At 43.5% G+C, this 16,491-nt stretch overlaps 1 protein-coding gene and 1 long non-coding RNA gene across 5 annotated transcripts; one reads left to right on the forward strand and one right to left on the reverse strand.

Moving 5' to 3' along the window:
• Positions 1–616: 616 nt before the first annotated feature.
• On the forward strand, positions 617–7,603 carry LOC143111707 (uncharacterized). Of its 3 annotated transcripts, none has more exons than XR_012984598.1 (3): positions 617–1,232; positions 1,335–1,526; positions 1,734–7,603. It is a non-coding gene; the product is annotated as an uncharacterized LOC143111707 (long non-coding RNA). The 3 variants fall into 3 exon arrangements; XR_012984597.1 differs by having other exon boundaries at positions 617–998; XR_012984596.1 differs by having other exon boundaries at positions 617–998; positions 1,338–1,526.
• Positions 7,604–11,094: 3,491 nt separating this feature from the next.
• Positions 11,095–15,001, reverse strand: LOC143111506 (fMet-Leu-Phe receptor-like). Of its 2 annotated transcripts, none has more exons than XM_076273753.1 (3): positions 14,837–15,001; positions 12,194–12,737; positions 11,095–11,814 (listed from the first exon to the last, which is right to left on the reverse strand). In XM_076273753.1, the coding sequence occupies exons 2-3, from the start codon at positions 12,734–12,736 to the stop codon at positions 11,398–11,400; spliced, it is 960 nt and encodes a 319-aa protein (XP_076129868.1). In that variant the 5' UTR covers position 12,737; positions 14,837–15,001; the 3' UTR covers positions 11,095–11,397. The 2 variants fall into 2 exon arrangements, with proteins under 2 accessions (XP_076129868.1, XP_076129869.1); XM_076273754.1 differs by lacking the exon at positions 14,837–15,001 and adding an exon at positions 14,517–14,788.
• Between the last annotated feature and the right edge of the window lie 1,490 nt (positions 15,002–16,491).

The following is a 16,491-nucleotide window of genomic DNA, read 5'->3' on the forward strand; positions in this document are numbered from 1 at the left end:
GTTCAAATAAAAATATATTTTTCCATAATTAGCTGCTGTAGTATGTTGCTAGTGAGGCCCTAGATGTGTGGAGTGATTTTGGAAGTACTAGGCTTTATAACAGCAAAGCTATTGAATTTTCCCCCTATTTAAAATATATTATAAATAGGGCGAGTCCATTTTTTCACAATTAGCTGCTGTAGTATGTTGCTTGGGAGGCCCTAGATGTGTGTTGTGATTTTGGAAGCAGTAGGCTCAATAACAGTGAAGCTATTGAATTTCTCCCCCATAAAAATATATATTATAAATAGGGTGAGTCCGTTTTTCCATAATTACCTGGTGTAGTATGTTGCTAGTGAGGCCCTAGATGTCTGTTGTGATTTTGGAAGCACTAGGTCCAATGACAGTGAAGTTATTTAATTTTACCCCCATTAAAAATATATTATAAATAGGATGAGTCCGTTTTTCCCGGAATTGGCACGTGTAGTGTGTTGCTAGTGAAGCAGTACATGTGTGTTATGTAGCTGTGTGTTATGATTTTGGCAGCACTAGGCTCAATAACAGTGATGCTATTTAAATGTATCTTTGTATCCACTTTCGTTTTTGCACTTTGTAGACGGTCCCTAGACGCTCGGCTGACAGCCGAATGCTCACAGGGATGCGTTTTATTTATCCACGTATGTACACGGTTCTTTCGGATGAAAACCGGGTTGTAGCTTGTTGTCTACCTTACTACGGTTAGATAGAGCTCTCTATTGTGCAATGAAAATGTTTCTCCTATGATTTATTGAACCGCAAAACGCGAATCTTGCGAATCTGCCAATTTCTGTCTAACTTTACCGAAGTGAGTTTTGGTGCACAGTGTTTATAGCCGGGGGCTGTGGCAGCGTGTGGAAAAGAATCCATTGGACGCGAAGTTTCCTGTGTGTCTGCTCCTGATCGGTGCCGAGAAGTTGCCTCGGACGAACTCGCTGCTTGCTGTATCATCTGGAGGCGCGACATAGTTAGCCCTCCATCAAGTTAAGTGATTGCATTCCTCAACCTGAGCTGCAGTGTTACCGCGTGCAGATGCCCATTAGCCTTCCTGCCATGACTGCCGTGTGATTGTGGACAACAGTTTTTACGTATTGATAGACTCTTAGTGGCAACGTGTGTCTCGTGTGCCGTGCCGTGTGTACTTAAAGACTGTGTGCCTCGTCTTAAGTTTGCTATGTTGCTGTGCTATGTTTGGACGTTGCAGTGACTCTTCTTCAGTAAATTGCCCTAGGAATACTATTGACTGCTTAAGAATTGTAGTCCACACTTACTGGCTATAGCAGTTTGGCCTATTAGTATAAGTTTTCTCTTTCTTCCAGCAGTGCGCGTGTGAAGTAAAGTATTGCCTGGATTGTTTGGACTGCCTGGACGCCCGCTCGACTATCGGCCGCCCCTCCCCCTTGGATCAGCGTGTGCGTGTAGCTGAACACTGCCCTCCTCCCTCGCTCCCCGGATCGGATGTGCCCACTACCTGTGAACTGGTGCCTTCTCTACCTACGGACTGTATTACTGTAAGTATTGTATTAAATAAATATTTTGGATTTTCATAAGTCGGTCGCCAGCCTTGTTTGTTGAACAGCCACAGCATAGCTCCCCAGCAAAACGAGTTGCACCTTGGTTACACATACAGAATTTTAAATATTTCTCCTTTACAATATAATATATAAAAATGAAGATTAAGATTGGAAATTAATAATCTTAATAATTTATAATCACAGGAACCTAGCCTCCATGTGAGGCTCAACAGTGGCTCAAGGGGGTGAGTTGGAAGTTTAAAAGGTCAAAGGTTTCATCAATCAGAATGCAGGTAATGGAGTCTATTCAATCTAAAATAAGTATATTTAAAGAAATCACTTCTTGTGTACAGTTTCCTTCCCAAATGTTGTTCCAGAATATGGAAAACAGTGGTCAGTCACTAAAAAGGACGCTTTGGAGAGTGGGATGGATAACGTTCGGTTACGTTGTAACCTTTTTTCTCTGAGTGAAGAGACTATCTCTCCACTCTGTTACATATTCCATATGTACGGGGAACACAGGTGCTGCATAAAGCACCTGTGTTGGCGTGGGACTAGTGCTTTAAGCTGATCGACACATGTCTCCGAGCGGCATGACGGTGGAGAGATAGTCTCTTCACTCAGAGAACAAAGATTACAACATAACCGAATGTTCTCTATCGTATCGAGACTATCTCTCCACTCCGTTACATATTCCATATGTACGGGGAGCCTCTGTAAGACACACCGGGAGGAGACAGTGCAGACCAAGCACACAGATAGACATATAGTCAATTTACACACCCCAAGGCTTTCCAGCTCTGCCAGATGCAAGAGCCATTGCCTTCAGACCAGTTGCCAGACGCCACCCTGGGCCTACCAACCCTGCAAGATGCAAAGGTGTAGTGGTGGGGTGAAAGTCACTCAAACTTGCCCAGCAGATGCAAGGCTGGTTGAGTTGTAATGAACAGATCTTCCTGGTCGAGAGCACATCAGACCTCGAGGAGGAAGGGACAGCAACAAAGGGCATGGAATCCCAGCCTACAATAGTTGCACGTAGCACCAGCCACATGCAGGACGGACCAGCAGTCATGTTCAGGGAGTAGTATTCCACAAAGTCAACAGGGTTGACCATGTGGCTGCTGCACTGATATCCTGTAAGGATGTGCCCCACCACAGTGCTATATCTCTTGTTAAATGCACACAACCCTGACAGGTTCAGCCTCTGTGTTCCCCACAGAATCGGAGAACTGAGGTTACATAACCTCTTTCAGCCAAGCTTACTCAACGTCAACCAATGGGACACATACAGTATCCCATAGCCCTCATAGCAGCTGTGGCAAAATAGTTCACTGATAATGAAGCGTAGCATAGACCTTCGCCTCCAGTATAATAAGTCATCAGTGGAGTACATATACATTCTGACATTACCAGCAATGGCAGTGTTTTTGTAAATTTTCGCATTGGCAGGTAAGAGGTCACCAATGCAGCCCAAACAGAGCTGGTGCATGCACGCATTGTGACACAAAAATAATTATCAGTGAGTCTTCACATCCACCTTTTACACTGGCAAATGGTGGGGTTCCAATGACCACTGCTTGAGCAGGGAGTCAACAGTACAGCACAAGATGAGTTTGATGGTTACACAGTGACGCCATCAACAGGATGAGGCTCCCACATCTGCATGACACTAGAGCCGATAGTGGGTTCAGCAGCTGCTCACTTCAGCAGTGAAGCAGGCAAAATGTACAGTACTACACAAGCTCTGGCGAGTGCGTAGTGACAAGAGAAACCACTGGGTGTTCTACAGCGACTGGCTGGTTTGGCATATGTCTGACAGTTGCAAAAGCACACTGATGAACACACACCTTCAGCACAATGCAGGGTTTCCTTCAATGTGTATAGCTAACAACAACGGTGGCTAGACAACACTCATCAGCCGACTGTAACCTCAGTAAAGAGCAGCAGATTGCTGGCTCAGGACAATTCTCACATGCCGCGAAGCTGAGGCGCAGAGCAGGCAATGGACGAACTGTTGACGGCCAGATTGTAAAAGTAGGCAAAAAGATCTGTGCCATTGAACTCCTTCCCATATTACCCCAGAGGAAGCCACACTTAGTGGTGTGGGCTTTCGATCGTTCAGGAGGGGCTACAACCAAAGCTTTCTATGCCAGAGTGATGGGCTTGACCAGTGGGGAAGCCTTTGCTTTGATAATGTGCAGCCAATTGCTTGAGCCCTGTAGCAGATAGGCGGTCGGTCAGTTCTGTAGAAGATCGGTGTATGCCGAAGCGCTCTCATTGGGAAGCGATCAAGTAGCCATTACTCTTTCTGTTGAATGTTGGGGTAGTTCAATTACCCTGCTCCTAAGGGCCAAGGTCAGTGCCTTAGGCTGGCAAAATGGATTCACGGCCAGGTAACACCTGATTTGAAGTCTGAAGTTCACTGAGAGAGCTATTAAATCCCTCACCTGCTTGACCGCAGCGACAGCAATTTCAGCACAATATCTCCCAGAGGCTCGAAGGGCATACTGGAGAGAGCCTTCGGCACTACCGAGAGGTCCCACGGAAGTACTGTTGTGGTGCTTAGAGGCCATAGCCTAAGCACTTAGAGACGTTAGGGGATGAGATTCTGACGCCATGCCACTCCAACCTAAGTGGCAGGCAAGCTTGGTAGACTTGGTAGACAAGTGTTGATGCAACGCAACCCAGTTCCAATAAGTACTGTAGGAACTCAAGCACTGAGTCAATGGGCCACAACAGTGGGTTACAGTCATTACCAGCACACCATTCTGCAACACCTCCGCTTAAGTGTGTAGAGTGCTCGTGTCGCCGAGGCTCTAGCACTTTGTATGATTTCTGGGGGCAGTCCCATACTCAGGGGTCTTGTCCACTCAGGGGCTGCAGATGGAACTCCAGATGTAAATTGGGACTGCAGATGTATATTAGCCTAAGGCTAACTCAATATGGTTAGCATCAAATGGTTACATTTATGTTTGAATTGCAAACCACACCTTACACGTAAGTGGAATTGAAATTGAGCCAGATGGTCAGTCGCGAACTCTCTAGGTTCGGGCACCATATTTTGCCCTGCGCTTGAGACAGTAGGTTGCTGCACCAGTTGCACATGCACGATCAATCTGAGGTCTGGTTCGCTCAGGGGGGCTTACCAGAATGATCGAGTGCTTGCCCGTTCGCCCTCCTCACAGGAAATCTGAGATGAGCACTGGCGGGAGTAATGCATACAGATATGCATACTGACACATCTATTCCCAGCGGTGGGTTGTTGTCGTGAATCAAGAACCACAGCTAGCAGTGGGCTGTCTTGAGATGCAAACAAGCCAACCTCAGCAACACTGAGGGCCAGATGTACTAACGCTTTTGCGCCCACTTCAGGCGTATTTGTTTCGCAACGTGCGTGTAAAATCATTGCGAGGTATGTACAAACAGGCCGCAATGATGTAAAAGCGCAAACTGCTTGTCGCGGGAGCTGAAAGTGGCAGATTGCTTTTTTAATGTCATGCATATGCATTCATGGGAGGATCCAGGGGAAAGTGGGAGTTTAGCGTAAAAAGATGGGAGGGGAAGAGTGAAGAGCGCCTAATATGTATTCCGCGGTATGTACAAAGACTGCACCTGAAAACGCACGTCTATTCGCCTAAATACTTCCGCATTGTAAAAGCAGGTGTTAATCCAAATTGCAGTTCAATGCGTTAATAAGAGAACCTCTTTTGCGTTAATAAGACAACAGAATCGCTATTTAGAGCACCAGTTTTGTAAGTCTTTGTACTATCAAAAGCAACATTAACTTTCGTTGGCCTTTCGAATGTCTTACTTTCACTTTCACGTCATTCACTTAAACTTTCCTACTTGCTAGATTTGACCAATCTTCCGTAGCCTACGTGCACAAGCATTTTGAGTAGAACTACTGATCTTCATTATCTCCTTGCTTGTTGACATGTTATCATGTATGGTATTATTTCATGATCGCTAAACGTTTGATTCTTTTAATGTTGTCATCAGTTAACTTCATTCAACTGCGCTTGTAGGCGCTGCCATTCAGTTGTGGACGTTCGTAAATTGCGTTTATAGGCGGAGAAAGGCAGAGAAAAGCGCAGTTTACACTAAGGATTGAACGATTGATAAATACGACAGAAACTTGGGTCTGACAGCGTTCGCAATGTGCGGTTTGTCTATGACGCTGATAACGCTATGTTCGCAAATGTACGTACATCTGGCCCTAAGTGTTTTCTGTATGCCTGCCACGACTGTGGAGTGTAGGTGCTACTATGACGGCAGCAAACAGCTTCCGGAGAACAGAGCTGTTCTGAACATCAGACAAATGTCGTGACCGTACCTGTTAGTGTGACCACAACGTAATGTCCCTTACATAGGGGGCCCAGCTGCTGTGTGCTAAGGCCACCATGGCAGTTGATATAGGCTACTGCAGCCATGTTGTCGGTCTTGTCTAGAACATAACAACTGTTCAAATGCTTGCCAATATGCCCCAAGTGTGTAGTTCCAGCACCCTGATGTGAAGGCGTTTCTGTGTGGTTATCCACACACCACAGGCTATCTGCCATCTTGTACACAGCATCCCAGCCATGGAGAGAGGCATCTGTGGACAAGATGCGTCAGTAGCTCGGCCTTCCCATGGGCACACATGTGCATAATGAGTTTGGGGAACACCAGGAAGTTAGTGCTGACCAATGTGAATTGCCTACTCTGAGTCGCCTGTCCCCTGGGGTGTAGATACGGTGATGTCAAATGCCTAAGTGTATGGACAGGAAATGTGGGCATAGTTGTGGGCTATGTTATGTATTGTGCAGTAATGTTGAGCTGTACTTGTGGGCATGTTTGTTATTTCATTGGATGAAATGGGGTATATGTTGTGCTTGTGTATAAAGACTGAGGGCAGGGGAAATGTTCACAAGGGGACTACGTGAGCTATCATGGAACTCTGCCATGACGTTAGTCATGTGGGACATTGGGCTAATTGATTAGTGTTAATGGACTGATTGAGGCCATGATGAGCATGGAGCTAGGATGAGCTATTCTCTTTCATAAATAGGGGCAGCCTACTATTGTGGGGAAAAAGACGGCAGGAGGACCCATTGGAACGTCGGATGGAAGAACTGTGTCTCAACGCAAGCTAAGTAGCCTATCTAAGGGATGTCCGAGTTTCACTGCCGATATTGTTTATCTCATGCCGTAGCATTGTCCGACCGCTGTGTTGATGCAGTTGTGTTTTCAGCCGCCACGCAGTCGTAGCCAGAGATCGCAGCTGAAGACGGCCAAGCAACTGGGAAGCTTGGCGAACGAGAAGACGGGAGCCTGGAGCAGGGAGATGCGAGGCCTAAGGAGTGACTGTTAAACTACGCGCTCAAACCAGTGTTGAAAGGGAAGTACTTTTCTTCCACTCCGTCTCGCTGTGTTGGCTAATCTCTGCTGGAATTGTGATGCTGTATCCGGTTTTCGTTGCCTTGCAGTTGGGGGCGGGGCATCGCGTCATTGACTGGAGGGCACGTTCAGGGTGATCCGCGGTGCGCAACTCGGCGCGCCTGAAGCTGGATAAGCCAGGATTCTATTGTGTGGACTGAGAGCTGCGCCAAAACTGTGGAACCTCGCTGGTTTGGGTGTGGTGAATAGACTCTTTATTTGTTGTACTGGTCGGTGTGGGCCGACCAGTACAGTCTGTTTTATTCCTCTTGTGGGACTGCCGTGTGGGTGGGCCTGGGGTTTCTGCATCTCTGACTGACAATGGTGGCAATACATATCTATCCCTCTTATTGTGCCTTTTGAATGAACTGTGGTGACTATTGATATTTATATAGATATGTGCATTGTGTGTATTTTGTAGTTGGATTGCAGTGACTATTTAGGACGGTGCATTTATTTATTTGATCCATTGTGGGTGTGTCATTTTTGCTGTGCTGTGGTTTTCACGTATGCTCTGTGCATCTTAACCTATTGGGGAGGGTTCGGTGGCTTCCATGTGTCAATTAGGATAAGTTTACCCCCTAGTGGTGCCCATTACATCTGTATGCCCTCCGGCAGTCTCTTTGTTTTGCATTAATAAATCAATTGTTAAAACTTCATTGGAAGACTTGTGTGTTGCCTGTGTTGCGGGTGGATCTGGTTTAAGATTGACTTAGGGGAATAGCCCTAGTCACGACATTTATTAGCTCCACCAAGCTTGAAAACTCTTGCATGGGATGCAGGCCAAACGGCACCACTACCGATGCTGCGGTGACAGGACCCCGCAGTCTCAGGCATCTGCGTACGTTAACTGTACATCCTCTGTGATGGGCCACGCACACTCTTATGTCCACCTGTATCTCAGTCGAGAGCTTGACCAACATTCGTCTGGGGCAGGGGTCGGCAACCTTTTTTGCTTGGAGAGCCCCTTTTAGCAAATAAAAGACGGTTACAAGAAAAAGTTTGGATATTTAACGTACAGTTACTTTAATTCAACAGAGGATTTTTAAATAGCCTACATTCTCTACTAGTTTTAATGTGTAAGCAACTTGAAATGTAAAGTGGAATGACACAAGTATAGGCCTTAGGCTTTCCATGTAGGCTAAACACCACCCCCTATTTTTCCAGTGTCCTTTGGTATGCAAAGTAACATCATAGTTAACAATACAACACTCAATTTTTGTTGACATGTCATTGGCGAAATTGAACATTAGGCCTACCAGAGATTAGATTTGGTGATGGCCTTGGAGTCTGGCTGGCTCATATTCAGTGAGGTAAAGTGTCATGCAAGAATTGAGGCAGTCACCATTTAAGGGCAACTCCACGCAAAACTGTCACATCTATAACGCCAACTAAATAGCCTACCATGGCATTGTGTTGGCGTTATGGATGTGACAGCCTTGCGTGGAATGGCCCCCAAACGTGAGCGCAGGTTTGTCTTTATATTCTCACATATGAAAAATATAATGACAAACCTGCGCTCACGTTTGGGGGAAAGTTGGTGAAAAGTTATATAGGCTAAATTACTCAGATAGACTTACAATATTACATTTTGAAAATGAACGAACTAAAATAAAATACATTTTAATTAAATACTCATTAATTTATTTCAAAAGCTGAGCCGCATTAGAGGGATCAAAGAGCCGCATGCGGTTCCGGAGCCGCGGGTTGCCGACCCCTGGTCTGGGGTCTAGCTGCCCAAAGTGCGTTACCGAGATGGCTGCCGAGTGGGGGAACTTGCCTAAAAGCACTTTGGCTCAAGTGTAAGTCCAGTTAGCCTCTCGAAGGTGGGTGTGTGCCCTTGAATTGGGAACGAATGCTTGTGTTGTGTGTTGTTGCGAACTATTTGTTTCTCAGCAAAAGCCACGATGAACGGTAACAAATATGCTATAGCCAAGGCTATGTAGGCTAAATAGTCATATCGTGGGAGTTTATTGTTTTGTTTCGGCAAGTAGCCGTGTAATAAGCGGGATAATGTATAGAACGCCGGCTAGGGGTGGGCGATATGGCCTAAAATTCATATTGCGGTATAATTTGGGACACAGACGGTAAATGGTATATATTGCGGTATAATTTGGTGTGTGAATTTCAATATAGGTCTAGCAGGTTCTTGCATAAAATAGTCAAGATTGTTACTTATTTAAAAATGTATTGGCTATAAAAATGATCAAAGTTTTATTTAGCCTATTCACTGCAGTAGACCGGCATCACTGTATGAAACATTACAAAAACATGAAACATGACATATTACATAGAACTGTAAATCATCTGATCATCTAATATTTACAGATATCTAGGCTATATATAACATTGATTTTATATAATACAAAATCATGTATTGAATAATTTAACCACAGCTCAGCTTTAAGAAACTCAAATAGCTTAGCATGCTTAGCATTTTGTGATCATTAGGCTAAGGCTACTTTCACAGTCAGCTGTCCTGATTTACCAATATCTAGGCGATATTTGTAACATTTATTTTGTATTTGGCCCGTTATGAAATCATGTGGAACAATTTAAACACATTGTAAAACTTAAAGGCCAAATTTGGAGACATCCATGCATGTCGAAATTTACTGCAAATTCAAAACTGGATTACTCTGGAACGGCTAACTGTACAGGGGACTGCTTTACACCTTTGTGTTCGGTAAGGTCTGCTGTTTATTTTGATATCAGGTTTGTCGTGTGTTAAAAGAAGGGTTCGTGAAGTATTCCACCGAGATGAATGGGTTGGGAGATCATAGGACGCAAAACCTTCAGTAGAATGTATGATTAAATTGAATTATATTATTTACTTTTCTCGCGAATCGTTCAACTAAGCAATTATCGGGTAACATCGTTTAAAAGCTGAGAAAAAGCTCTTTCATGTGATACTTGTGATGTCTGTGTGACGAATAGGCTATTTCGCGAGTAGTTCAACTGAGATGAATGGAATTTGGACGCAGTTTCTTTCTTGCGCTGTCGCTTTCTCCACTGCGTAAAATACTCAATTAATTTGCGCTGTGAATGCTTAGATCATTTTGACAGGCCACACAGGCTAAATAAAAATCGCTATTAGTAGGACGCAAAGCAGAATATTGAGAGAAGGGGGCACCAAGGCCGCCGTGGCCTGTAAACCTGATTTTCAAAGGGGCCTCACGGCCAACGCAAGAGGCAACGACGTGGCCGCCGTGAAATTCCTACCCTGTTTGGGGGTTTATGTCTGTATTTCTCCTAAGTTATAAGTCTAAAGTTAGCGTCTTTATCGTGACATGTTTCCCTTTTAGTTCTCCCTCGTGTGTGATCCTTTTTGTGTGGGGGGCTGCGTCCACCCCTGTGTAGCGTGTGTGTGTACTTGACCTGCTCCGTGTGTATTGTGTTCTGGGTCTCGCAGCCATTTTTCCACACCTGTGGCCTCCTCGTGGTTGCTGCCGGTCCCGGCAGGCCAAGTGTGTTGCAATTTGATGACATAATGACCTATCGCAATATGCCGGTATAACAAAAATCTCTATCGTTGGCCAATTTTATATCGCATACCGCTTATACCGTTTATATCGCCCAGCCCTAACGCCGGCCATTATTAGGAAATTACCTGTGCATTATTTTCCCAATAATGACCGGTGTTCTATACATTGTCCCTTACTTATCTTCAACACTCAGGTGAAGCAGGGAAATTAAGTGCCTATGGGAGTTGTAGCAGGCATGACATTTAGAATACTGTTGAGATGTGGCCAACATGTAGAGTTAAACAAAAAAAAAAACATGTTAGAAATTGTAGAATTTCACTGATTATGAACTCATTGAATGAATACTCATTTAGAATACTCATTTTATTTGTAAGTTTTTAAAGACAGCAAAATTATTTATTGGAATGCAAAGGAATATGATCAATGTGAATGACCATATTAATATGAAAATATAAAAATTCTACAACTATAAATTGTATATCAGGTTTTAAAAATTGTCATTGAATTCTTCAAGAGAAATGTTCCTATTGGCATATAGATTATTCCCGATTATCTTCATGTATTTCCTCTTGGGCTGACCTGCATAAACTGCCCAGACGGCTACATTAGACACTCCCAGGATTGTTTTCATTGTAAGTCTCCTCTTGAATAATTAGCCTTCGTGATTTATTTATTTATTCATTTATTTTAAGTTGACAACGAGTATCACCTGCACCTGTCCAGAGATAAACACCCATCATATGATTATGCTGATCATTTCTAATTCACCGTTTAGCTGGTCGCGGACTAGCTAAGTTTAACAAGTGTGGCTTACACACAGATTTTAAAAAACAATAGAACCAATACATGGCAGGCCTAATTACTTCCTGAAGCTGGACTTTTACATCTCTGGCTGTGATTGCATTGAAGACTGCACATGATGGTATAATTAATAGAAGACAGACACAAGCATCAAATTACTGAATCATCTACAGACAGGTAGAGTTTTTTGTGGTGCTACCACGGACAGCAGGGTGGTAAGCAGCATTTCTGATCCGCCGCAGCCAGCCTTGTTTAATACCCATGCAGAAGTACAGCACAGGGTTGACACAGCTGTTGAAGTAGGCCAGGCTCTTGGTCAGTGCCAGACCCACTTTGATGGTCCGGTTCTTACTGTCGATTACCTTGGCCAGCCGGAAGCAGTGGTAGGGTGCCCAGCACAGGAAGAAGGCAGCGACCAGGGTGACGAGCATCCGCAAGGGACGGGACTTTCCCCTCAGCTGTGTACGCCGGATTCCTACGCCTGCTAGCACGGAACACAACAGGATGACTACGAACGGGAGGAAGAAACCGCACAAGAGGCGGATGACGATGAGAGCCATCTTGGCGGCATTCCCATCGTCTCCCTAAAAGAGTGGATGATGAAACAGAACAGGCTATGAAAAGCATCAATGACCATGCAATATTGTAAGAGATTTTGAGGTTATTGATTAGTGGAGTATTTATGCACCATAAAGGTTTTTACACAGTGACACACAGGTCTGCAAATTTGTGTTAGACACCTAAATCCTCTATTAGAACCCTTGAAAGCTTCTAGAACATGTGTTAAGACACCTGAGTCCTCTCTTGAAAGCATGTTAGCTGAAGTGCCTTTAAAGATAAACTGAAGAAATAGACCAGAATACATTTTCATTTCATAATATGATTGGTTTTGGTTTATCAGTTTAGGGTGCTACGCAAGTAAAGCTATACAATCTGAGAAGAAGGAAAGATAAAGCTACAGACCTTCAAGCCACACCTGTGATTTTTTTTGTCAGGGTAGACCTGCCAATGGATGAAGTACGGTGCGCTCATGACCGACGCCACTACCCACACCACAACACTGACCAGCCGCGCAGCACAGACAGTACGGTGCTGTTTAGTGAAGATGGGCTGCAACACGCACAGCGCCCGATCCAAACTAATGACCGCCAGCAGGAAGACGCTGCAGAACATGTTGGCGTACTTGAAGAAGCCGTTGAACTTGCAGAGGAAGACGCCGAATGACCAGTTGCCTTGGTACTTCTGGGCCAGTGAGAAGGCGCGGGTCAGGCAGAAGATGAGGTCGGCAGTGGCCAGATTCACTAGCCAGACATAAGTGACTTTGGCCTGTAGGCTGATGCCAGCCACCCAAATGACAAGGGCGTTGCCAACAGTTCCCAGGATGACAGTGATGAAGCAGAACACGATTTCAATGTTAACTATAAAGTCATAGATATCCACTGTTGTCTGATCATTTTCAAAGGAGGAATTGATCTGAGGCTGTAGGAGTGAAATGTTGGGGGCCATTCTGCAGGGAAACAGATAAATAATATTATTAATGGTAATAATAATAGTAATGCAATTATTTTCTTGAGTCTTGTTTTGCTTTCAAGGTCATGTGTGCTAGACTTCAGTGGTTTGTGTGTGCATGTAAATTTCCCCTTTGTAGTGAAAAGCAAATTTCTTTGCCCGACTCATCTGCGTCTTCGTTTATAAAAGTTATGGTCAGATGCGTTGAGATAAGGCTTTAAAATACAGTGGTGTCATTTCCTGTAGCTCCAGCAGAGCTGCCAAACACACTGAGCATGACATGCCTGTGCTGTTGATACAGATCTCACGCCAAATGCTACTCTTCTCAGGCTTTCACCTCTTCCCCGTCTCATTATCAAATCTAGTAACGCTTTTTTACTTTAAAGAACTTTGGTAAAGCTATGTGTTTAATGGTGTGCCTTCATTGTACGTGTTTTTTGGGTGTTTGACATGCATTTTTTTCTCTGTTCATGCCTGGACTGGGGAAGTTGCTTCCACTGTTCTCCTTGTTGTGTTTTGATGATGGACCCAATGCACTTTAAAGGGGAAATCCGGTGTAAAATGAACTTTGGATATGCTTAGCATGATAATGAGTTCGAACATTCGTTGGGGAGCAAAAAAAAACGCTAATCCGATGCATTCTAAACACATCGCCTGTTTTTAGCCAGTGCTTCCAAAATGCTAACACTGGTAGTGATAGGGCATTTCTCATGATAAAAAGATTGCACATATTAAACCATTTACGAGGCTCAAAGTAGCCTGCACTTCTTTGGTAGTTTGGTCTTAACATATAAAACGAGGCATTGACAACTTTGTAAATGTACAGTTTATTAAAAAGGACTGTATACAGACAATACCTTGAGTTTTGTTTCAAGATGGCGCCGACCGGCAAACGACTCAAGGTTTTATATGTTGGTTGGTTAATTTGTAAGTTAAATGTTAACTGTTTGAATGTCTGCACCTGCTATCTGACACACAAATGATATAGGCTATATACCTTGACTTGCCACAATCCTGTTTTGTCAACTTCCTAGACACCAAAAACGCGTCAAAGGACTGTTTTTAACAGTCTGCCCAGTTAAATAAAGGCATTTGAACTTTTTTGCCTTTAGACGAGTGCCTTGGTTTAAAGTTTTCTTTGCTTAATTGTTTAGCCCCCACTGCTCATTACTATTGTTGTTCATTCACTACTCGTTGTGTAGAGTGATTCAACATCCAATAAAGTTTTTGTATATTGTCAAATTGTTCAATCTTTTTCAGAACAGCTGTAGTGTCTTGAATGTATGCTGAAAGAGATGGTAAAATGGGTTTAAGAAAGTAGTCAATGTAGCTTATTTAGACAAAGGTTTTTGTCAGACTGTCAATTCCTGAGATGACTGGTCTCCCAGAGGGAGTTTCCACATTTGTATGTATCTAGGAGGTAAAAAGATGGCAATTTTGGATTACTCTCATTGTCAGAGATCCAGTTGTTGCCTCTTGCCATGTTGAGGGATTCAGGAATTACAAATCAAGATTTTAAAAAATTCTGGATTATTGAGTTGTCTAGCTTCCGCTATATTTCTCTTTTCCTCAGACTACAACGGTTCCTCCCTTATCTGCCTTTTTAATCACCAAATCATCATCATTCATCATTTGATCGAGGGGAAAACGCGTCTCAGTGTCTGAACAATGCCCTGCCCAATGTATCTAAACATCAGCTAGTTAAAAACCTTAAATAATTGCCTGGGGCACAGCAGTTCAATAGTGGTAAAAGGGGTCTAGTGACACGCATGCTTACCATCCATCTCCACCGATCTTGTATATTCTTGCCAACCTCATTTCCCCTGCTTTTATACCTTTACTTTCTTACTTTCAAAAAGCTTCCTCAATTGCATCTTCGAAGGCAATCCTTTACTAAAGTAGACTGCACACTTTCACACTCAGAATACAATGATGATAATGAGGGTTTACCTAGTAAATGAAATAGTGGTACAATATATGACTAAAACATTTGTACACGAATTATTTCAGCGGTTCTCTCCAACACGCCATGTTGCAAGAGACACTCTGAGGTTGCAATCGCTCAATGTTGTGTATATTATGTAAAATGATGCTTACCTGCTTGTTATCTGCAGTACTCCTGTGTGCTGCTGATTCAATTTTTTCTCAGTGTGTTCATTTGTGGTGTTTAACTGACAACAGCACAGGGGTGCCCCCTCCCTCTCTCTCTCTGTGTTGCATACATAAAGAAGAGGTAGTGAGGAGAGGGCTAGAAGACAACTTACAGTGTACACTCTCACACTCACACACACGGGTGTGAAAACCACACACAAGAGTGTGAAAAAAACCTTTAAAAGACATTTATATTTTCAGCCTATTGTTTAATATGTGAACAGGCAATAATGAGACACAGACACAAGATCAGATTAGATTGAAATGAAAATCCATTACGTATAATGGCTTTCATGAAAATCAAACTACCCTGTAAGTTGAAAACTGTGAGTGAGAATGTAGGCTACATATGAATTCATGTTCCTATGTTCACTTCCCTGGGTCAAAATTTTTTGTTGCAATAAAACTAGAGGGTGCTCATCAAAATGGGCCTATAAAGCCGTTTATATCCATGACACACATCATGACACTCATTTTTACCTGGTGGTGCTCATAGAGGGGGTGCTGAGGGAAGGGAAAAAAAATGTTACTGAGTAGAAGTGATTCCTTTATTCTGGAAGCTAGGAAGGATTAAACACGCGGTATCCACACCGTGGTAATCAACCGTGATTATTATGATATTTGAAATGAAAACGGTAATTGTTATCGTCAACATTTTTATCGCGGTTTACCATTATACCGGTAATCGTTGCATCCCTACATCTGGTCATGATGGACGTTGAAGCACTTTATACAACTGCTGATCATGATGAACGCCAGGAGGCTCTAAGGCAAGCCCTGGAGAAAAGACCTGCTGCTTCACCTCCGGCAGAGTTCATTGTTGACCTCACTAAATGGACACTGAATAATATTTGTTCAATACTTCCAGGATGTTTTGATCTTGTGCTCACAGATTCCAGGATTTGTCATAGTTGAGTGTAATTGTGAGTGTCAAGTTTTACCACAATGTTGCTGCCAAATAACTAACTAAATAAATAAATTTAGCAAATCATGAAAAGCCAACATAGCATTCACAACAAACACTCTCAAGATCCTGGAGGGACTGACTGTTACTCAAGTCAAGTCATCTAAACCAGTGTGGGGATGTGTGTGTTAACCAGAGCACAGGGTCTGGGTGTGTTTGTGTGTGCTCCTAGTGTGGGTGTGCTCCTAGTGAGCTCACTGCTCTGAGTGTGTGTGAATGTGTATGTAGGCCTACACTACCCCTGGATGGGTAAAATGCAGAGAACAAATGTTCTACAGGACTATACAGTAGGCCTATAACTTAACTTAACATGTGATTAAATCCAGAGCCAGCCTACTTTTGTCGCAATATGTGTATGGGCCGTTACAGATATGAAAGCTTTATGTCAAATTGCAAACGCCTGTCAGTCAGTGAGAGAATGTGTGACCTGTAAATCCAGAGGCAACTGACATCTGGTAACTTGTTAATGAGAAAGACATGCTATTTATGCCTGCAACCACAGCAGAGAAATGGCTTTTCTCTCCTAACTCTGGGTAGACTTCAGACTGGCTTCACAGATAGGGTTGCCACCTGTCCAGGATTTTCCTGATTGTCCAGGATTTTCATGGTCTGTCCAGGAAAATAAAAATAAAAATCC

This window comes from Alosa pseudoharengus, unplaced genomic scaffold (genome assembly GCF_046254945.1).
Source record: "Alosa pseudoharengus isolate Yale_2024_CS ecotype anadromous, Long Island Sound unplaced genomic scaffold, YU_APseudo_1.1 YU_APseudo_1.1_scf_8, whole genome shotgun sequence".
In the NCBI taxonomy this organism is placed as follows: Eukaryota; Metazoa; Chordata; class Actinopteri; order Clupeiformes; family Clupeidae; genus Alosa; species Alosa pseudoharengus.

Coding starts and splice junctions, on each gene's coding strand:
- LOC143111506 (XM_076273753.1), bottom strand. CDS start 12,736: ATGGCCCCCAACATTTCACTCCTACAGCCTCAGATCAATTCCTCCTTT. Junction 11,815..12,193: donor ATCACAGGTGTGGCTTGAAG/GTCTGTAGCTTT, acceptor CCACTCTTTTAG/GGAGACGATGGGAATGCCGC.